This window comes from Orycteropus afer, unplaced genomic scaffold (genome assembly GCF_000298275.1).
Source record: "Orycteropus afer afer isolate SDZICR_OR568_19922 unplaced genomic scaffold, OryAfe1.0 scaffold00009, whole genome shotgun sequence".
Lineage (NCBI taxonomy): Eukaryota > Metazoa > Chordata > Mammalia > Tubulidentata > Orycteropodidae > Orycteropus > Orycteropus afer.
The window spans coordinates 18,891,186-18,914,956 of NW_006921596.1; the positions used below are offsets into that span (position 1 = coordinate 18,891,186).

The window sequence follows — 23,771 nt, forward strand, 5'->3', positions numbered from 1 at the left end:
AAAAAAAAAAAAAATGAATCCGGTAGCTTTTACTAATTCTTCCTACAGCCAGCTGTCTTTGAGACCTTCTAAGCTTGGGAGCTCTGGTAGCATAGTGGCTAAGGCACTTGACTGCTAACCAGAAGGCTGGTGGTTCAAACCCACCAGCCACTCCTCGGAAACCTAAGGTGGGGTCGCTATGAGTCAGGTCCGACTTGAGAGCACATAACAACAAGAAGCTTGGCACCACTCATGTTAGAACTCCCTAGAAATAAACCTATAACATAGTCACAGGGCTTCATTCAGTTTTTCACTTTTTGTCACTGAAGGAGTGGGCAGAGGAGGAAACCATAGTTTACCAGCAGCTTTAATAAAGAAAAATATATTTGACTTTCTGAGTGATCAGTTATCTTTGGTGGTCTTCCGGCACTGATGCGGACCGTCACTCTTTGGTTTTGCCAGGCTCGCTGTGATGCCTCCTCCTTTGAAAGTGTGCGTTGCACCTTTTGTGTGGATGCCGGAGTGTGGTACTACGAAGTAACAGTGATCACCTCTGGCGTCATGCAGATAGGCTGGGCCACTCGAGACAGTAAATTTCTCAATCATGTGAGTACACTGGGAACTGTGCAAATAGGGGAGAAGCAGCTTGCATTTGTTTGGGTGGGTTGGTGGGTGATACTCTGGCATACTTATTTTTCAAACAGTTTTATAAAATAGTCATTTCTGCGACTGAGCCATATGTGCCAAACCCCTAATAAACTGATTCAAAATCAGGTAAACAACAAGGGAAATTGCCCCTCAGCCTTTTGTTTTTCCTGGAGTCCTAAGCTCCCATTAATTTTCTGCTAGAAATTTAATGTGCCGTTTGTCTTTGTGGGCTCCTGCCTCGCCTGCAGGGTGTGCTCTCTGGCCAGTTTACGCTCCTCTGACACCTAGCCCAAGGGGCTTTCTTCTGGTGGCCAATTGATAAGCTGTTTGAAAGTTAATCCATTTTCAGTCAGGAGTATTTTGTGTACATGTGATTTCTACCCTTTGAGTGGAGAGGGCCCTTTGATTATCTTTTAATCTAAAATGATAGTCCCCCATCCCATTTGTAAGATCCTGAGGTGGGTTTTAGAAGTGATTGAACAAAATCAAACTAAATTTGCATATCATAAGCACATTTTTAAAATTTTTTATTGTGATTTAAGTGAAAGTTTACAGAGCAAATTCATTTTCCATATAGCAGTTCATACACATTTTGTCTCATGACATTGACTGCAATTTCCCACAATGTAACACCTCTCTTCCCACTTCCTTCCCATAGTTATAGTGAGTATGAGTCCTTCCTTAAAGTTCCTCAGGTAGTAAGGTTGGCTATAGTCTACAGAAGAGTATACTTGGGACTCTTCAGACAAGAATTAGATGGAGTACTTTTAATAACAGTACTCTCCTATTCAAAACCTTTATTGGCACCCTAGTTCCTGCTGTATCAATATGGTACTGCCTAATTAACTCTTCCCAATGCACTGTGTCCTTCCTTCCCATGTACTCCTGTCCCCCGAGCTATCTCCCTGTGCATACACAGCCCTTTTGTTCTCCCATGATTGATCTCTCCAAGGAGTGTATCTACCTGATATAAATGTTCAGCCTATATGCCTGTCTGTTATTTGGCTGGAAGCCACAGAAGTGAATTCAGTTCCAGATTTGAAGGGCAGCTATGGGCCATAGTCTCAGAGGTTTCACAGGGCTCCCATCAGACCAGCAAACCTGGTCTTTTTTTTTTTTTTTTAAATGATTGTGAGTTTTGTTCCACATTGTTCTCCCACCCCATCCAGAATCTTCTACACAAATCCCTCTCCGAGTGGTTCACAGTTGTAGCCGGGCACAATCTCGTTCTTCTGGTCTCACGGTCATATAGGCTAAGGATCTCGTGGTCTTCCAGTCCCTTGGACTAATTGTTCCCATGTGTCTTTGGTTTTCTTCATTCTTCTTTGCTCTGGATGTGGAGAGGTCCAACATTGCCGCTGCATGGCCAATAAGCAGTTTTTAAAGGGACCTTTTGGCAAGGCTGAATTGTACCAGGGATTGTTAATGGCATTTTACTAAAATGACTGGACTGGACAGACAGATTGGAGGAGGAGGGCCAGTGGAGAGGTCAGGTCTGACTCCCTATCTAGGGTGAGCTAGACCACTGTCACTGTTGCTCTCTCCCTGGGAACTTCCCCTCATGCAGCACCTCTTAACCTATAGGGCCCTTCAGTGAAAACCCGGAAGCATAAGGCTTTTGTTGTGGCACCACATAGTCAGAAGTAATTGGGTCTGGAGAACAAGCCCAGTAAGCCTCCAGTTCCCAGCTACAGCACTGGTTTAAAACATAGTGTCAACGGTACTGACACCGGTCTCAAGTGATGTCCTAAAGATTTTTTTTTTTCAATTTTTTATTGTGATATGGATGCAAATTTACAAAGCAGTTTTTCTCTCTCCTCCCATGTCCTCCCTGTGACTATCCCTTCCCTGGGCCTTTCTTATCCATGCATTCCTGTCTGTCCAGCTTTCCCTCTGTGGGAATGCTGCCCCTCAGATGTCTCATGGTTGATTGATCTAGGGGATGCATCTCCCTGGGGTAGGTGTTCTGCTTGTAGGTCTTTCTGTTTGCTGAGAACTAATCCATGGAAGTGAGTCCAGTTCCAGGCCCAAAGGATAACCCAGGGCCATAATCTCAGGGGTTTCACTATCTGACTAGTAATTCTGGTCATTTTTACATTTTTGAATTTTGCTCCACAATGTTCTTCCCACTCTATCCAGGATATCCAATTTTGATCTCTTCCACGCAGTTGGCATCGGTAGCCAGTCAAGCATCATCTAGTTCTTCTGGTCTCAGGGTCGTGAAGGCTGAGATCCCTGTGGTCCATCACATTCTTAGACTTACTGCTAAAGATGATTAAGGATTTTTTTAAAAATCTTAATTTCCAGAGCATCTTTATAGCCTATCATCTGATTCGCATAAAATTTTTACAATCACTATTTCCATTTCACAGATGAGAAAACAGGCTGAGAGTAGGAAATGAAGGAACTAGGACTAGAATTTAGTCCCCTTCCTATTCTATCATAGTTATTTTCTTCGTATTTGAAAATTGGAAGAATCTCAGAGATTATTAGTTTGTCTTTCCTGTTAGAACTGAAAAATTATTCCAGAACTAGAAGAAGTATCGATTCCTTCAGGAGAGAAATATGGTACAAGAATTCTCCCTCCCTACTTGGCACCAACACACTATCGGACTAGGTGAAATATATCTGAGGCTAAATGTCACAATTTTAAAAAAATGGCCAGTAAAGCTGGATCATGAGAAATTCGTTATCTGGTAGATGAAACTGTCATTTCTGCCATTATAGTTACAGATTTTTGGCTCCTCAAGTTAAGAGGCTTAAAGTACTATTTTACCACCATCCAAATTGCTTGGTAGACTACTGGTTTCATTCTTTTTTAAAAAAAAAAAAAAACATTTTTCCTGATCTAAACACTGGCTGGTTCTCTGTTAGAAATCATTAAAATTTGATACATCTATTCCTAAATTTAGGATCTTGATGATATTGCCATTCTTTGCTTCAAATAGGCATTGTTCTTTGTTCTAAATTTTTTTTAACTGTACAGACAGGGTGTGGTTTTACAGAGTAAGTCATTCCTAGGATACACCCAGTTTCTAAAGATTGGAAGTCCATCCATCGTGCCTCTTAATTTTAACTCTCACTCTGTAGGCTTCCATTTTGAGAGGACGAACAAACTGCTGGGCTCAGAAGCAAATCACTGAAATGAAAAGTTTAGGGATAATTCTTGTGCAGGTTACCTTCAGAGTAGTTTGTTTTGTTATGTTGTATCGTTTTATGGTGAGTTGTTGGAAATGATTCTTCAAGGGTATATTTTGGCTTATCTAAAATATCTTAAGTTTTCATGGGCATCTACTATGTGCCAGGTCTTTCACATACATCATCTCTAACCTTTTTGAGAGTCTGGAAAGGTTTGTTCTCCTTTTTAAAGATGAGGAAGATAAGATTCAGAGAAGTTAATTAAGAAACTTGCCCAAAGCCATCTAGCTTCCAAGTGCTGGAGCAGAATTCAAATCCCAACCAGGGTAGTCCATGTTCCTTCTCCTGTTGAAGCATCCTACCTTGGAGAAAATGACTCTATCAGAAGGAATGACTTGGCAGCATGTGGGGGCTCCCAGAACTGTTGAGGCGCTGGGGAACCAGACAGGCTCCAAGGCAACTTCAGATGTCCAAGAGATGGGAAGTACAACAGCCAGTGTTTTAGAGGAATGGTCTGTCCAGGATGCAGCCGCCACTGCCCCCATGAATCCATTCACACCTTCCCTCTCTGAGGGGTCACTTGTGATAGAGGGTCCAGTTGGCTGAGCTGAGGTCATATCTTACCAATCCAGTTCCAGATAGGACACTGTTTCTCACACATCCTCCAATACAAAAGGCGGAGTTGAGATGCCGAACAGCAGAAAGAAAAGACGGTGTCCATCACGTGGAGCAGGGATTCAAAGTATTTGCTGAATGACTACAAGCTTTCTTTTGTTTGTTGTTAGTAATGTTTCCATTACTAAAATATACATGATTAGAAACAGGCAGTTCAAAATTATCACCTCAAATAACAAGCTAGCCACTCTGTTCTCTCATTTATCTGTCCCAGCCACTGAAAACCAAAGTTCATCCTACTGGGACTGTTTCCAGGTTGAAAGAGGGTATAGCACATCTAGGTTGTTCGCTGAGACCTGAGCTCAAAACTATTTTTAAAGTACATCTCTGCTTGATAGAGGCACCTACTTCATAGAGCTATGGGAACAGATGTGTGGTTCAAATTATTTGACTCCCTCCATCCCATAATGCCACTGTGTTGTGGAATTCATGCAGGTAGAGAAGACAGTGCATGATACAGAATTTATAAGGTATCTGCTCTTCACCAGCTCTTGGTGGCTAGGAATCTTCTAGGAATTTCCTTTAATATTATGTCCTAAATAATAGAAAGTAAAGATAGAAGAGAATTGTTTGCTTCTTTCCCTGTGCTCCCCGCCCCCCCCCCCAACAGCCCAAATTGTGATGGTTTTTGAGTTTTTGTACTTACTAGTTTGTTCAGCCTTTGAAAAGGATAGCAAAGTACTCTTTCTAGTAGACTGGGGAATTTCTTTCACTAAAGTCAATTAGATGCAAATTCAGGTAGCTCTTGAGTGGTCTAAATAGTGCATGTCTGTAGCTCACTCAGCAGCCTCACTTTGGAGGACACGCATCCAAATCCATTATATTACAGTCCAAGTAGTTGAGGAGTGAAGCCTTTTTTCAGTCTATCTCCTCACTGCATTGTTTATCCCATAAAGTAAGCAAACCACCACCAGCATCTGCTGTCTTACTTGGATTTGACCCATGATTTCAATCTGTTTCTCCACTAAAACTTTTTACCCTTGATCCTTAAAGATTGCAGTTATCTGATCTGTATACTTCTCTTTCTTCTATTTTTTTTATAAGCACTTCAGATAACTTCTAAAGATCCCAACTACCCTTATTTTTTAATAATCCATATTGCCTAAGGCATTTGACTGCTAGCCAGAAGCCTGGCAGTTCAAACCCACCGGTCATTCCTCGGAAGGAAGGTTAGACAATCAATCTGCTTCCATAGTGATACCGCCTCGGATATCCAAGGAGGGGTCGCTATGAGTCGGATTTGACTCGACAGCAGTGCATTGCATTGTGTTAAGTAATAAAAGAAGCTGCCAAGGACCTATATGGTGCTCAAATTAAGCTGATCTCAAAATAGCTATTAGCTAATTATCTGAGTGAGTGAGTTAACACACTGGCAACTGGTAATGATAGTGATAAGTGTCCACTATAGCCATTCTCTTAGCTTCAGTTTTGAAATCTATGAGCATTTGAGTGTTCTAAAGTCTACTACGGGAGCTCTGGTAGCATAGTGGCTAAGACACTTGCCTGCTAACCAGACAGCTGGCGGTTCAAACCCACCAGCCACTCCTCGGAAGGAAGGTTGGGCAATCCCACTTCCGTAGTGATACTGCCTCGGAAACCCAAGGAGGGGTCGCTATGAGTCGGGTTTGACTCGACGGCATATAACAACAACAACAACAAAGTCCACTACATGCAAGAAAGGTGTTTATGCAGCAGTCATGAAGTGGAAAGCACACTGATCTTGAAATCAGAAGGATTTCAGTCCAAAGTTGGGTCTGCCTCTTTTAATAATGTGTCCTTGAGCAAGCTGGTTAACCTCTCAGAACCTTTGTTTCCTCTTAAAATGGAGTAACACTACCAATCTCCTGCCACCAATGAGAATTAAATGAACTTATCTATTTCCTTGGAATCAGGCCTCTAGGTCATAATTTTGGTGTTTTCCATAAACCATACATTCTCCTTTCATCCAGAAAGCTTAGACTTCTGGCTGCTGGGTTGATAGTTATAAAAGATACACTCTCTTTGCCCAGATCAGAGCAGGCAGAACCTTGCTAATCTTCTGGGCCCTGTCCCCTCCAGGAAGGCTATGGCATTGGGGACGACGAATACTCCTGTGCATATGATGGCTGCCGGCAGCTGATTTGGTACAACGCCAGAAGCAAGCCTCATCTACATCCGTGCTGGAAAGAAGGTTATTCATTCATCTCCATCATGAACTTGTCATCTGAGTTAGGACCACTGGTTACAATGAGGCATCTCATTTTCTTAAAATGTTTTAAAGGAAGAAGATTAAATGTGAAAAGGGATATTAACCTTTTTTACCACTCACTTCCCATGGATATGAATGATATTCCCCTGATAATTTCACCTCTGGGGGAGCCCTTCATGTAGCAAATATATTTCATAATGTAAAATTCTTAGACTAGTGGGAAAATTATAAGATTAACATGTATTCTCATGTCCTGTGTGGGTTTGTTTTGAATCAAAGCAGTCATGAAGATGTCACAGACACTGAAATGATAGTGCCACTAAGCTGAGGATATTTTCAGAAACAAGATGCCTATGAAACAGGCACACTTGTGGCCACATTCTGGACACCTCCAGAGCAGCTTCGAAGGAGCACTGGAGGGCACTTTGAGCCCAAAGACATCTGCTTGGCATCCTCCACTCTCCAGACGCCAGACTCAGGATGCTGCAGGGGCAGACTACCCCAACTCTCAGTTGGGGCTCTAAGATTTTTAGCAGGAATATATCTTATCAACACCATGACCTTTTTGCCCCGTTCAATTTTTGCTCCGTCCACTTGGCCATATCCAAGGCCCTAGACCCATGAACACATTTCTAAATGAAAGATTTAAGTAGCAAAATTCGAGTCACATAGTTAAATACCTAGACTAAAGGATGTATAAGGTTATTGAGTCTTTTTTTTTCCAACTAAATACAATGTAAATATGGCTTTCCTGACATGGCACCACCAACAGGAGTGGGGTGGCACTCTGAGAAAGCAGGGACACATGGTAGGCTTGGAAATCATGTTATTATTGTTGTTATGTGCCGTCGAGTCGGACCCAACTCATAGCAACCCCTCCTTGGGTTTCCGAGGCAGTATCACTACGGAAGTAGATTGCCGCATCTTCCTTCCGAGGAGTGGTTCGTGGGTTTGAATCACCAGCCTTCTGGTTAGTGGTCAAGTGCCTTAGGCACTAAGCTAAGCTACCAGAGCAGTTCTACTCTGTCCTGTAAAGGTTGCTATGAGTCAGAATTTATTCAATATAGTGGGTTTGGTTTTTGGTTAAGATAGAGGCGTTGTCTTCAAACACAAGGTTTTTTGTTTTTTTTTTAATAAGAATTTTAAAAGCTATTTCTGAAATAATAAAAGTTTATTATAAAAATTTGGAGAATAGGAAAAAAATGCAAAATGAATAAAGTTAAAATCACCTGTAGTCTCTCCATCTAGAGATTTTTTAAAAAAACACTTAAACTTTGGTGTATATTTTCTTCTTCTTGTTGTTCAACTTAATATACCTTGAACAGCTTTCCAGTTCATTAAATAACTTTGTCAGTGGCTCCTCAGTATTCCAGTATAGAGTTGTACAAGACATATTAATCAATGCCTTATTGTTGGACATTTACATTTCTGCCTTTTATTATTATTATTATAAACTACTGGATTTTCTCAAGATAAACCTTTAGAAATGAGACTTCTCTGGCAAAGGGACACAGAACGCTGAGCCCTGCTCGGCCTTGCCGATGTTCCCTCCACTAGTTTTCCTCACCATCACTGAGGAATATCGTTTGTTCATCTTACAATTTAAAAAGAAAAGCACTGAAATTCCACTGTTTTTTCTTGTTTGACAAGCAAAGATGATTTTTTTTTTTAATTGAACAGTTATTAGGGAGTTTCAGATCTCACCAGAAAGACAAAGAAACACAAGATTTTGATCTTCCTGTATTTCACTGATCCCAAAATACATATTTTTTTTTCACATTTTAACATCTCTGAAGTTAAGATGCCCCTTGCAGTCGATGGCTTGCCACAGTTTGATTGGCAGGTCCGTTTGCTTAGTGGTAGATGAGAATGTTGGTGTGTAAGGGTCAGCTCAGTTGTAGAAGCTAGGAAGATGAAGGTGTTGCTTGCATGGCTAGAGATGCAGACTTCATGCAGTGACATTGAAGCACTTAGGACACTCAGCACAGTCCTGGTGGGGCACACCATTATCCTAACAGTGTTTCCCTCCCTCCTCTAGGAGACACAGTAGGATTTCTGTTAGACTTGAATGAAAAGCAAATGATCTTCTTTTTAAATGGCAACCAGCTGCCTCCTGAGAAGCAAGTGTTTTCCTCTACTGTGTAAGTAGCCCTTCCTAGTCAAAATTGTGAGTAGATGCATAGGTTGCACTTTTCTCAAAAAAAAAAAAACCTTTGTCCGTTTATGTAGCTACTCATGATGAGAAATCAGTTTATTTCAAGTAACTGGGGACTCACCTGATCATAGATAAAGCTGTCCCCCAGTTTAATACAGGAAGATAAAGGCAAGCTTTTCTCTGGTTCACAGACCTGTCTAGGTTGCTAAACAGAATCTGTGCCACATTTCCTTTCTGCCAGGGCCGCTTTATGTATGAATTTGATCTTGTTTTGGATTGAATCTGTTGACTTTTGTACCCATTTTCACTTGTAGATCGGGGTTTTTTGCAGCAGCTAGTTTCATGTCATATCAACAGTGTGAGTTTAATTTTGGAGGAAAACCATTCAAATATCCACCATCTATGAAATTTAGCACTTTTAATGACTACGCCTTCCTGACAGCTGAAGAAAAAATAATATTGCCAAGGTAAGGAATCTGCCTAGGTTGTCTCCAGATGTTCACATGCATCTTACGAAAAATCTAAACAATTTATGAGATTACTTTACTACAAATAACATTAGTATAAAAACCAGACAGATAAAATACGTACACACACATAAAACTACAAACTAATTTTACTTGAATGTCAGCATAAAATTCCTAAACATTAGAAAATCAAGCGCATCTTGTAACAGACTTGAGTTTATAGAAGCAAACACCTTACTGGGTTTAACTGCATGGCAGAGATGCCAACACTGTTCCACAGCCATTAGGACAGTGAATGCCATCTTGAATAGAATTTCCCAGCCCTTCATTTGAAGACACTGTGATTGGCCATTCACTGTCTGATTGAATGAATGCCTGCTTTTCTTCCTTACAAGATGAATGTGGTCTGTGCCTTAAGCTAGGGGAAGACTTCAGCTGCTACTTGGTAATTACTTCATGTTGAAGCTTGTTTCACTGTGTGAGCCAACAGCTGCATGGGCCTCTGTGAGGAGGATAGTCCTGTTACTGACGCCACATGTGTCATGGCAGTATGAGAGTCTCTCTCAGCAGCCCAGGAGACTGCACTGGCCCTGGGGTAGCCAGTGTTGGCCCCTTATAACTCTGAAGGTATCTGTGATGGAATGATGTAACCTTAGCTCCTTTTTTGGCTCAGAAGCAGGTCTGTAGCAGCCACTGTAGGCTGGACTTGAATATGAGGCTTAAGAGCAGCTCAGCAGTTTCCAGATGAACTAGAAAATGTCACATGGTGGCAGCAGCATTGTCTGTAGCAGCATAATCGCAGTCATATCCTGGGAACAGGCAGGCCACTTAATCCTAGCTGAGGGATCTAAGGCTCATTCCTAAAACTTTCCTTCAACTTGTCTTAGTACCTGACAGAGACTGTGCACGTGAAATTCCTCTAGGTGAAGTCAAACGTAATGCCTTCTTCATCTTACCTGTCATTCTCCTTTCCTCTTTCCTAGGCTGCCTTTTTGTGGGATGCAGCCCACATATAAGCCCATCTTCTCATATAGACCCCAGAAGGAACAACTGATTCATCTAACAATTCCCCCAGAGACTGGCCTTAGTTTAAACTGTTTGCATGGGTATCACCCATCAGAATGTCTCCCTTTAGGGGCAGCTGCTTACTCTCTTGGTGACAGTGTCAAGCTGGCACCCAGAGTCCAGCCTTCCTTGAATAAGAACAGGAGACTCATAGGCTAGCTCAGTCCCATGCTATATCGACACTTTGTTGTCTCTGACAGTGACTCCAAGATAGGCATTGTCAGGAACCTCCTAATGGTAACCTCCTGCTGGTACTTTGCCCCCTTAACATACTAATGGCCCTAACTTATAAATCGTGGCATTAACTGTGAATTTACCTGAGACCTTTGTCTATATCGTTATTATTTTTAGCCTGTGTTCCAAAAGCTCATACTCCACCACCTCATGGTGGCCCACGTGTGTCAGAATAGAACTGTGCTCTGCAGGGTTTCAGTGGCTGATATTTTGGAAGCAGATTGCCAGGACTTCCTTCCAAGGCACCTCCCTGTGGACTGAAACCTCCAACCTTTTGGTCACCAACCGAGTGTGTTCCATTTACACCACCCAGGGATGCCAGCCTCTATTCAGTGATACTTTTTTTTACTCATTGAAATGCCTTTTACTTATTCTAAAACTAATCTTTTTCTGGCTTCAAGGTGGCAGCTCATGGCCCTGCTATGATCTGGGATTTTGTAAATTGTTTTCTACTGTATATACTCTTTTTATCTCTAATTCCTGTCCTTCTAGTCATTCTTTTATTTTTATTCTAAACATTATTATTATGGGAAATCTCAAATACACATAAAGGAAAAAAGAATAGTACAGTAAAGCCCCATTTACCTATCTCAGCTACAGCAGTCATCCAGTCATGTCCACCTGCTTTTTCCATAGTCTTCCCCATCACCATTAATAACCCCATTATCATTCTAGTTTTCCTGGCCATATCCAAGGAGTATCCTTGATGCCTTCCTTTCTGGCATTCCCACATCTGACTCTTCAGCAAATCCTGAGGGCTGTGCCTTCAGAACATATCCCAAATCCAGCTACTACTTACCATGCTCACTGCTACCACCATGGTCCAAGCCTCCATTTCCCACTAGGATTATTATTGCCCTCCATCTGGTCTCCTTGTCCCTGCCTTCACTTGTTTCAGTCTGTTCTATATACCCTCCAGAAGATTTTATTACAGCATAGATCAGATCTGCTTTCTTTCTGCTCAGAAGGCTCTGTGGCTGTCCATTTTATTCAAGGCAAAAGTTTAAATACGTGCAGTGACATACGAAGCCCTACATGATTTACCCCTTCTCTTGCCCCATGATTTATCCCTTCTCTTGCCCCATAACTTCTCAGACCTTCCCTCCTGCCTACTCTTTTTGCTCATGCTCCTTTAACCACCCTGGCCTCCTTGATGTTTCTGAAACATAGCAGAGTTCTCATAGCCTCAGAAACCTTGGCACTTGATATTCCTATTGCCTAAAATGGGCTCTTTCCAGACATCTACAAGGCCCACTCCTCCCTCACTTCATTCAGGTCTTTATTCATGTTTCACTTTAGACCTTCCTGGCCATTCTCTCTCTCTCTCTCTCTCTCTCTCGCACACGCACACGCACACCCCTACCTCCTTCCCACTTTATTTTTTATTTTTCTTCGTAGTACTCATCGGCATTTAACCTGTTAAAAACCTGCTGCCTTCAAGTCACTTTCAACTAATAGCAACCCTATAGGACAGAGTAGAACTGACCCTTAGGATTTCCAGGGCTTTACAGAAGCAGACTACCACATCTTCTGTGGCGTGGCTAGTGGGTTAGAACCATCGACCTTTTGGCTAACAGCTAAGCACTTAGTCACTGCACCACCAGGGCTCTTTCATTACCATTTAGCACTCTGCGTATTGTACTATTTATCTTGTTAATTGTCTGTCTCCTCCCACTAGAGTGTAAGCTCTTTGAAGGGAGGGAATTTTTTTAGTCCTCTGTTCAGTGCTGAATCTCTAGGGCTTTCATGTGCCTGGCACATATAAGCATGAGTGAATGAATGACTGTTTCATGTTTCTCTTGTCCATCCATCAGGGCTATACTTCAGCAGAAGTATTTCTGTCTGTCTGCTTTTCCATTCCACAGTAAGTGAAATTATAACACAAGGCTTCTAACCAGAGGTGTCTGGACTTTCAGGGCATCTACAATGAATCCTCTTGAAATTCTATAAAAACGTGTGTGTGTGTGCGCGCGCGCGCGCGCATGCGCGCACCCACATGTGCATTTTTCTTGGGAATGATTCCATTCTTTTCATCAAACTAATTTTATGAGATGTGTGACTTAAAAGATTAAAATTTGCTGGTAAAATAAAAAGAGCAGTGGACTTAAAACCAAAATTTTGGACTTGATTCCTGATTCTGTTTACGCTCTGTGACCTTAGGCAGATCAGTTCCTTGAATTTTCTTTTCCTCCTGTTTATTTGGTTTATTGTAGTAAAATACACATAACATAAAATTTACCATTTTAACCATTGTAAAGGGGGCACTTCAGTGGCATTTAGTACATTCACAGTGCTGTGCAACCGTCAGCTCTGTCCAGCTCCAGAACATTTTCATCCCCTGGAAGAAAGCCCATCCCCGGGTAGCAGTCACTCCCATTGCTCCTCCCCTCCTGGGAAAGGACTAATCTGCCTTCTGTTGCTATGGATTTGCCTGTTATGGGTATTTCATCAATGGAATCATAGCAGTATATCCGGCTTCTTTCATGCAGCATAATGACTCAAGGCTTAGACATGTTGTAGTATGATAATATTTTGTGCTTTAGGTGAAGATTTACACAGTGTTTTAGGTCCCCATAGTTCTGTACAGGTTGTGCAGTGACATTGGTCACATTCTTCATAAGGTGGGAACATTCTCATTATTTCCATCCTGGTGGTTCCATTTCCACTAATCTACCCCTTCCCCTTAAATTTTCATCTTTGTTGAAGATGACTTTGTAAAGGAGCACAGTACTCACGGGTAGTATTCATTATTTTTTGAGCCAGTTTGTTACTTAGCTACAAGGGGACCTCAGGGGTTAGTTTCAGTTCCAGGTTCATGGCAATAGTCTCAGGTAAGTTCCTTGAATTTTAATTTCTTTAGTGGTAAAATGAGAATGGCCATGACTCCTTCATTCCTTACGTCAGAAAGTCACTGTGAGATTTAAATGAAAACTTCACAAATCTTAAGGAATCCAGAGGATACCTCATGTGCACAGAGGGTTTCCATAGCATTTTGTATGCATCACTGCTGATTAGGCCCCATTATTTGTTGACAAAATGAATTTCAGACTGCTTTTTCTCCTCAGGCACAGGCGTCTTGCTTTGTTGAAGCAAGTCAGTATCCGAGAAAACTGCTGCTCCCTGTGTTGTGATGAGGTAGCAGACACACAACTCAAGCCATGTGGACACAGGTAAGGGGATTGGTGTGACTGTCTCCTTTTATTTACAGCAGGCTGACTTTCATCCTGTTCTTGAATTGCTCTGAGAGCTGTTCATCAAGGTTTGTCTATTCAGAGTGGGCTGGATGAGGAATTAGAACTGCCATGGCTGTCTTCCAGAAAGTCCCTCAAACACATGAAGCTGCTTGGTAGGGAAGGCCTATGTTTTGTTTTGTTTTTCCCCACCCAATACTCTATTTTTATTTATTTATTTATTTTTATTTTAAGAGCTTATTTTACATTCAAAGTCATGCATACATTTAGTTTCATTCCCCATTCGCCATGTCCAACCCTAACCCAGTCTCCTCCCCTCCCTACCCTGCAACCCTCCCCCTGTGCCCCTCATAATTATGCGCTCCTGTTTGCCCTGCATTTCCTCAGTTTGAATGTTGGCCCTTTGGTGTCCCATGTCTATTGCTTTAAGGGATGTATTACCATTGAGTGTGTGGGTGCGGCATCCTGGGTCGAGTGGTCTGCATGTACATCTTGTTAACTATTGGACTGAGAGCCCGCCCCTGGGAGTGAGTTTTATTCCAGGCGCCAAATGTATTTCAGGGCCATAGTATTGGGATTCTCACCAGACTTCATCTGACCAGTAATTCTGGTCATTATTGAGTTTTTGGATTTTGTTATACGTTTCCCCTTCCACTCTATCCAGGATCTCCAGATTTGATCCTTTCCTGCCAATACTCTATTTTTAATACAATTTTCACTTTAATGTTAGTGGCTTAGTGCTTTTTATGAGCTTCTTGGGCAATCTGAGTTTCCGAGCCTTCTCGTTTACACTTCTAACCATGGGGAAAGCAGTAGCCTCCCTGCCATCTAATCAGATTTTAGCTGTATGAGATAAACGCAGAGGGCCACCTGGATTCCAGAGGACAGAGTGTCTAAATATCAGCAGGAGAAGCAAATAAGATAGTTTCCAAAAAGATCATCCCAACTAGGGTTAGAAAAGGGAAGAGAACTTGGGCAGTGCACTGACCCGGCCACACCGGGGCACTTGTGCTGATTGTAAATAAGCAAAACTGTGCCAGTGTTAGAGGCCATCTGGCTGTAATTCATCACATTTGGTGCTCTTCCTTGCTCTTACTTTTTTTTTATTAACTTTTTTTTGTGTGTGATTTGGGTGGAAATTTACAGAGTAAATTCACTTTCCATACAGCAGTTCACATGCACTTTGTCTCATGACATTGACTACAATTTACCACAATGCAACAGCTCCCCCCCACCTTCCTCTCCATAGTTACCTCTTCCCTGTGTCCTTCCCTCCATGCACTCCTGCCCCCTGAGCTGTCTCCCTGTACACAAACAGCCCTTCTTTCTCCCATGATTGTTCTCTCCAAGAAGTGTATCTATCTCTGGTAAATGTTCAACTCATATGCCTGTCAACACCTGGAAGCCACAGGTGTTGGTTCAATTCCAGACCTGAAGGGCAGCTAGGAGCCATAGTCTCAGTGGTTCCACCAGGTTCTATCAGACCAGCAATTCTGGTCCCCCTTTTTTTTTTCCCCAAATGATTTTGAGTTTTGTTCCACATTGTTCTTGCTCTCTGTCCAGGATCTCCTCCATAAATCTCCCTCCAAGTGGTTGACAGTGGTAGCCGGGAACCATCTAGTTCTGGTCTCATAGTTGTATAGGCTGCGGATTGCATGGTGTACCAGCCGCTAGGACTAATTATTTCCATGAATCTTTGATTTTCTTCATTCTTCTTTGCTCTGGACGAGGAGAGACCCATCGTTGCATCTAGATGGCTGCTTGCAAGTCACTACTCACCAAAGTAGGAGGTGGAACAGTGTTTTGTGTAGTATGTTATGCCAATTGTCCTTGCTGTTATTTTTGACATAGCATTAGCCACCAGGTTCCCTAGCCTGGAGTGATAGACCTCAGTTAGTCCTCCCCAGGTGTAACACAGCCCAAGTCCCTGACTCTGTCTCTATACGTTTATTGTCTTTTAAAACGGGTTGTTACCTAACTTTTAGCTGTTAAGGAAAATGCATGCTGTGTATCTCACTTCACCCTTAGCTTTACCAGTCTGTCTTCTGAAAGGAGAGCACAGTGGCTCCAGCTGCTCCAGCTGTGATTGATTATTCCTTGTTTCACCCTGGCAGCCCAGAATTTCTCAGGAGGCATACCTTTTGAGGTGTGGTTATCAGGGCCTCACAGGCAGGTGCAGAGTTCAGGGTGGGATAGCTAGTGCCCTTTTTGATCTTTATTTCTGTAAGAATGTTTAGATCTCAAATAGCATGATCTGATTGTATTCATGAACTGTCTGTTCCTTCCTTTCCAATAGTTTTGTACATAAGGGTTCATTAATAAGAATTAAAATGTAAAAGTTTAGAATTAGCTTTCTTGGGTATAATCGCAATCTGCATGAAGTTATATCCAAACAATGTTGAAAGAGGAAATTAATAAGAAAGTGTACCTCAACTTTAAACAGTAACAACGGAGCATAAGACAAAAATGCCTACTGTCAGCACTGTGACCTATGTTGTTGATCCTGACTCACAGCGATCCCTCCCTGGGTTTCTGAGGCAGTATCTCTATGGAAGTAGATTGCCCAGTCTTCCTTCCGAGGAGTGGCTGGTGGGTTTGAACCACCAGCCTTCTGGTTAGCAGTCACATGCCTTAGGCATTACGCCACCAGAGCTCCCTTGTATAAGCTACGGCAATTAAATAAGAGAAAAAAAAGAAAGAGGAAAACTAGAAGGGAAAGAATAAAATCATCATTTAGAGATGATAACTTGTATACCTGGACACCCCAAGAGAATTGACTAAAAATGTATTTGAATAATGTGAAAATTCAGTAAGCTAGCTGGTAAGGAAAAAAATGAGTAACCCTTCTCTATAGCAACCAGGTAGAAAATATAATTGAAGATTCTTTTTAACAATGGGTAAAAAAAAAAAAGTAAGATATGTTCCAGGAAATGTTGTTGTAGTTGTTATGTGCCGTCAAGTCATACCTGACTCATAGCGACCCCTCATTGGGTTTCCGAGGCAGTATCACTACAGAAGTAGGATTGCCCAACCTTCCTTCCGAGGAGTGGCTGGTGGGTTTGAACCGCCAGCCGTCTGGTTAGCAGGCAAGTGTCTTAGCCACTATGCTACCAGAGATGTAGGCCTATATTCTGAGGCAGCATCACTACAGAAGTAGATTGCCCCATCTTCCTTTCAAGGAGTATCTGGTGGGTTTGAACCTCCAGCCTTCTGATAAGGAGTCAGATGCCTTAGGCACTACATCACCAGAGCTCCTTACATGAAGGGTGGCATGATGGTTAAATGCTCAGCTAATAAACAAAAGGTTGGTGGTTTGAACCCACCGGAAGCTCCACAGGAGAAAAGACTTGGCAATCTGCTCCTCTAAAGGTTACAGTTTCGGAAGCCCTATGGGCAGTTTGTTCTAGGTGGTCCTACAGGGTCCTTTGAGTCGCAGTCGACATCATCAACAATATGTGAAGAAAACTACAACATGGTGTAGAAGACTTGAATAAATAGATCTGTTCTTAGGTGGGATGGCCTCAGTATTATAAAGGTTTTCTCTAACCTCTAAGTGTAATTTGATCCATATAAAAAGGGCAATATGATTTTTTTTTTTTTTCCTGGAAGTAGATGTGCTAATTTAAAAGTTCATGTAATACTAAGGCAAGAAAATTCTGAAAAAGAAGTAAGTTACAAAGAGGATCAACCCTACACATATTAAAAGATGAACTATTCAGTGGATGGTACTGGGATAAATGGCTAGCTGTTTGGAAGGAAATAGCATTGTATCCCAGCCTGCATACACACATCTGTATGTGTACATGGGCTGTATTCCTGTAGTCTTTTCTGCAAGACCACCTCGCACTTTCAACTTGTTGCCTCAGGTCAGGAAGGATTGAGGGTCTGGGATGGAAGGAAGATTTGTTGTTTTATTGTTTAACCACGTATAATTACTATCCTTTCAATGAACAAACTTAACATTTTAAACTTAGTTGGAAGGCAGTCAGGCTCTGAGGTTTGGAAGCATTGACTTAGTGCTGTTTCTCTCTTTCTCCTCAGTGACCTGTGCATGGATTGTGCCTTGCAACTGGAGACCTGCCCATTGTGTCGTAAAGAAATAGTGTCTAGAGTCAGACAGATTTCTCATATTTCATGACAAATGTGAAAAAGCATCATGGACTTATTTCTACTCAATTCCAGCCAATGTTGAAAAGAAAAACAAAAGAAAAAAAAAATCTCAAATCAGTTGTATGCACATTGAAACTTACAGCTATGGCCAGATTTTATGCTAAAAAATGGTAGTTTGTGAAAGACAAAATTCTCTTAGAATCTAACCCAACTTGCCAGCCCTGAGAAATTCCTTTTTAGGCCAAGGAAAGCTGAATGCTCACAGCTAGGCCTGTGATGCTTCCATGAAACACAGTCGGAGACAGCGCCCTCCTGCGTGCTGAAACCACACTGGAATTCTCCATGTTGGGTTCATTTGTTTAACACGGATGTCTTCTCTCATAGTCTGAGGTTTTCATTTTGGGTAGAAATCATTGGAGACGTAAATGAACGTTTCTGGGATGAGCATAACTTCCCACTGGTCAGAGAGACACTGGTGCGTTAAGCGTGGATATTGCACAGCAAGACTTGAATCTATACAATTAGAATCACCCAGGTCAACACGACAGGAAACCTGGAAGACCTGAAGAAGGGGCACAGACTGTAAAAAAAAAACAAAAACAATTTTTTTTTTATATTTCAGTGATTCCAAAGAACATTCTAGTTTTTTTTAATGGCAGAAAATTGGTGGTATTTTCACATTCATGGTGTTTCTATCCAATTTCAGTGCCCACATTTTGTGAGGAAAAAATGTTTTACCAATGCAGGAGGAATTCCTCCATTAATTGCAATGTTAGACTGGAGAAATTTTGGTATTTTAGGGTATTTTTAAGGTACCATCAAATCAGGTTTTTTGTTTTGTTTTTGTTCAGAAAACTTTTTTTTAATCAGTATTGTTTTGGACGTAATATACGTTTAAACTCTTGAACTAATAGTCTCAAAAACTCTAGAGGACAGTCTGAGAACACATACTACTATTGTTTTAAATAAATACGTGTTTTTGAATAGTAAATTCAATCATGGATTGTGACTATGTCTTCATCAAAAGTGTTAATCCCTCTCAGGGTCTATGATGAAGACCTTCAAGAGTTTGGTTTTTTCTCCCAGAAAATTGGAAGGTAGAATTGTAAATTCATAGAACTTATTTTATAATGGTGTACCTCAGCAGCTGCCTTTCAATTTATGCCAAGTCCTTACTGAGTTTATACTTGAATAGTAAATATGTCTTCTGAGTTTTACAGTGTCTTAAACTCAATGCACATTTTTTTCTTCCTTTCCACCCTTCCTTGTTTGTAATTACATTAAATCTGTCCTTAAGCCTGTCCTATTACAGAGCTGATTTCCTTCCTGGGTGTACTTGTTGGGGTGCTGGATTTTTTTCCATGTCTTTAGTCTTCCATAAATTCAAAAAATATATACATATATATACATATATATATATATATATATATATATATATGTTCTCTTCTTTAGCTTGTGGTGAATACAGTAATTTCCAGTGAAGAAATAAAACATTTGTTGCCTTTTTTGACTAAGATTTCACAATTTTCATTGGTGCCTGATACAGAGTTCGAAGGCATACTCTCATGGAACTTAGCTCTGAATAGAGTCAACAGCAGTTGGTTTTTCAGGGTAGGAGAGAATGAAGTATTAGAATTAAGAAGCAAGGCTAATAATCACTGTGCATCCAACAAATCTTTATTGAAGACCTAATATGTGCTAGGCACTTGGGTCTGTGAGATGTGGGAAATAGATCTGATCTGTTCATGGAGCTGGAGTCTGGTAGGGAAGAAGACAATGTATTATTTCAAAGTATTACTGCCCTGAAGGAAAAGAATAGGGTGCTATGGGGGGCCTAATCTAGATAAGGAGGTGTCAGAAGTAGCATTGTCAGGCCTAGAACTGAACTCACTCAAGTGACTCAACGTTCAGCCAAGCCATAAGGCATCAAAGATGAACAATAACACCAGGGGGCTATGCCCTCCTTACAACAATCAACCATATGAATGAGACCAAAAAGGCAGCATTTGCCCAGGGATAAAAAAATAAAAAGTAGCATTAGTAGAAGTAAAAGGTAAATAGGTGATAACCAGGCAGAGACACTGGAACAAGCCTTCTGGAACTGGGTAGCTAGAGGAAAACATCACAGGGAAAGGCCCTAACGGAGGAGAGGAGCTCGCTGACGGAAAGTCCTTGTAGAACCAAGCGGTTAGAGCAGTGTGTTCCGGCGCTGGAGAGTTCATGAAAGCCATGTGGAGGATTTTGTATTTTATCCAAAGGGCAATGGAAAGCAAGGACATTTAAGCATGGAAGTGCCTTGATAAATCATTTTAAAAGATGGCTTTGGCTTCTGTGTGGAGATTAGAATGAGGGGAGGGGACAAGCAAAAACTGGAAGTAAGTAACACCAGCAGGGAGACTCTCGCATAGTCTAGCTGAGGGTAAAGGTGGTGTGGGAAGTCAGTGGAGTGGAGAGAAGTCAAAGGAATACAGTAGCCTGTTAGCTTCCTAGAAATCTGCCTTTGAATCCTGCTTATAAAATGGCCTGCTTTTCCAGCCCTTCTAGACCATAAACAAGAGGACCTCAATATTAAATTGATTAAAGTCACTCAGAATGGAAACAAAATTGTATTCTCGGCACTATTTCAAAGGAAAGACGTTTACTCCACATAGAAGAGAAAAAAACAAACAGGCTTAGCAAGTCATTTGAGAGAGTAAATAATAGATCCATATTCTGCACTGAATGTAAGCATTATGAAAGAACTGAAAGCTAGACCTCCACTGCTAAGATTGTGCCAGGAAAAAAAACATTAAAAGTCGAGGTATGGCATTTTTTCAATCATTCCTTGGGAAAATGCCCCAAGGATCCAGCCAGTTTTTATTTTTAATGAATTTCTACCTTTTTGTGAATGATACAGATAGAGGGAACTCATGCTGCCATTTGTAGAATGCCAGGAAACTGATCCAATCACAGAAACCAAAACCATCTAGCAGTAAATGGCTTGTGTGAATTTCAACCATTTTGAATGTGTATCGATGAAATCTTAAGATCAGTTCTTCCCAAGTTTCTCCATGTTTTGCTATTTATTAACTTAAAAATATTCTTAATACTAACCCATAATGAAGGGGTTAAGAAAAGATTATTGCAAAAATATTTAACACATTCAAGTCAATTTTTTATTTTTCTAAAAGTGGAGAAAAGGCCACCATTCTATTTTCAACAGAAAAACATCATATTTTGATTTCCAGAAGTCTGGTTTGACACCCCAGGAATTAGGGATGGATACCATTATGGTTAAAATTGACTGTTAGGAGTGGCACTGCATCCAGGTGCCAGCCCCACTCTAAATGATCACCAGTATCCATTTAAGGAGCTCTGGTGGCATAGTGCCTAAGACATTTGACTGCTAACCAGAAGGTTGGTGGTTCAAACCCACCATCCACTCCACAGAAGGCAGACTGGGCAATCTACTTCCACAAAGATTTACTGCCCTGGAAGCCCAAAAGGGGTTGCCATGAGCCAGAATTGACTCGATGGCAGTGAGTTTGGTTGGTTTGGTTGGTTTTTTCATGCAAGTACTTAAACCTCTAAGCCTTGGTTTCCTGATCTGCAGAGTGGAAACAATACCCATCTCATAGGGATTTTGTTTTTTCTCAGTGTTTTAAGTATTTCAAAAGTATTTATAAAGTGTTTAGCACAGTATCCAGGCATGCCTGAGTAAGTGGGTATTATTATCCTCATTTGTTCCTAGAGTCAGAGATGCTGTAGTAGACTAAATATGGTCACAAATTCTTTGACATTCCTCCCATCAAGAAGTGAGGCTTATGCCACCCCCTCTTCAGTCTGCACGGGCTCTGTGACTGCTTGACCAACAGAATAGCAGGGAAGTGATCTGCGCCAGTTTCTAGTCCCAGGTCTTACGAGACTAGAAGCTTCTACTTAGGTCTCTTGAAGTACTGGCCTCCAGCTGCCACGTTGTGCAGTAACTCAATCCTCTGGAAGACTTAGATAAAGAACTGAGACCCTCAGCTCTCTAACCAACAGCCAAGCTGAGATCCCAGCCAAGAGCCAACACCAGCTGGCCAGCCATCCCAATGCAAAGAGGTCCCTCCAGCCCCATTTCAGCTGCCCCAGCTGATGCCAAGAGACCAGCTATCCCCTGCCAAATCCTGCCTAACTCCAGATTGGTAAGTCAAAGAACTACATTTCCAGGTGGTTTGTAAAAGCAGTAGACAACCAGGATGATGAAATCACCAAGTTTCATTCTTTTGCAACTCTGACCCCATAAAAGACATTGTGTTAGTAGGAAGAGCAGACAGATTCATGTTGTCCAGAAGAAATAAGTTGGTATACAGAGAAAGTAGGTCATGAGGAAATTTGCTGAGTTTGCTATGGGCTTTTGGGTGCTTGACTAAACAGCACTTGGTTCAGCTTATCCAGCAGACCTTTGTAAATGTCCAGTGCAAAGCATGGTAAGAGAATGTAAATGCCTAGTGTTGTCGGAAGGGACCAATCCCTGGAGAAAGATAGCATGCTTGGTTGAGGGTCAGCGGAAAAGGGGAAGACCCTCAACGAGATGGATTGATACAGGGGCTGCAACAGGGGGCTCAAGCGTGACGATTGTGAGGCTGGCCACGATGGGGCAGTGTTCCACTCTGGTACATACGGACACTATGAGTCGATGGACTCAATGGCACCTAACAGCAACAACAGTGCTAAGCATAGTTCACCGCTCTCAGAAGAGATCTCACCCTGGATATAACTGCATCTTTGTTAAGATAGTTAAATCACCTTTAGGGTAAACCACCTTTAGTTCCAGATCTCACTAATACCTATTTTATGTCTACCTGACCCTCAAGATCAAACCTAAGCCACCCCCTAAATCCCTCTAGACATATACCACACATTTGGTCAAAAATTATCATGCAACCAAAGAGACATAATGATGCTCAGTGGTCCAATGGCACAAGTCAGCCATGCCAAACCCAAACCAAACTTACTGCTGTCCAGTTGATTTCGACTCATAGCGACCCCTTCTTGGGTTTCGGAGGCGGTATCACTATGGGAGTAGATTGCCCAACCTTTCTTCTGAGGAGTGGCTGGTGGCTTGTACCGCCATCCTTCTGTTAATGTTGTCAGCCATAGGGAATTCTTTTGTAAAATTTAGCACTATTTTGGAGGGGACCTGTCTTGGGGCAAAGTAATCTGGTTTCTGATTGAGTTGCTCAAAGTGGTTCTATCAATTTATCTTGCACAATTAGCCAAGAAACCAGTTACTGCCAAATAATCTTTACGGTGCAGATTATGATGTAAATTACAACACATCGAGGGCTTGTGACTGGGCTTTACTTCCACGAGGGGGAGTAACTGTCTTGCAAATCAGATGTCTACAGTATCTGGTTCTAGAGATAAAAGAATTGACTTTCCAGCGATTTGCAGTTTACAGTGCTCTTAAAACATGCTTTAGTCCTTACAAAGACCCTACACAAAGTGCAACTTATCCATAAATTGCAAATGAGAAAACTGACGCTCTTGGTTTCAATTCTTTCATCCATAAAATGAGTGATATGTGATTTTTTTTTTGCTACACGGAACGTGAACATTTCAGTAAATCCTCAGTGCTGACCGATGACCAGATTCCCTTCGCAGCTTTCTCTCCCTTTCCGGTCCTTCCTCTCCCATTCTCTTCCTCCCTCACCGTTTTTGTCCCGCCCCTGGCGTCTGGTAACGTGCGCTGTGATTGGCTGTTACAAGCTCACAAGCGGGAGTTCGGGGCCGGGACTGGTGCGGTGACCATGGTGACCGAAGGCGGGGCGCGGCACCCAGCGGTTAGTAACCGACGCCTGCAGGCGCGGTGGCGGCGGCGTGCGCAGAGCGGCCTAGCGGCAGCGGGAAAAACCTCAAGCCCCAGCGGCGAGGCTTCCTTCCGGCCAGCTGACGCG

At 41.9% G+C, this 23,771-nt stretch overlaps 1 protein-coding gene across 1 annotated transcript in view; it reads left to right on the plus strand.

The window, feature by feature from the left end:
• Positions 1-17,878, plus strand: part of RSPRY1 (ring finger and SPRY domain containing 1) — a 41,915-nt gene extending 24,037 nt beyond the window's left edge. Inside the window, exons 9-14 of the mRNA XM_007947407.2 lie at positions 442-585; positions 6,499-6,610; positions 8,667-8,769; positions 9,098-9,250; positions 13,615-13,719; positions 17,782-17,878. Coding sequence (XP_007945598.1) covers positions 442-585; positions 6,499-6,610; positions 8,667-8,769; positions 9,098-9,250; positions 13,615-13,719; positions 17,782-17,878 — 714 coding nt within the window. The remainder of the gene's footprint in view (positions 1-441; positions 586-6,498; positions 6,611-8,666; positions 8,770-9,097; positions 9,251-13,614; positions 13,720-17,781) is intronic.
• The last annotated feature ends 5,893 nt before the right edge of the window (positions 17,879-23,771 follow it).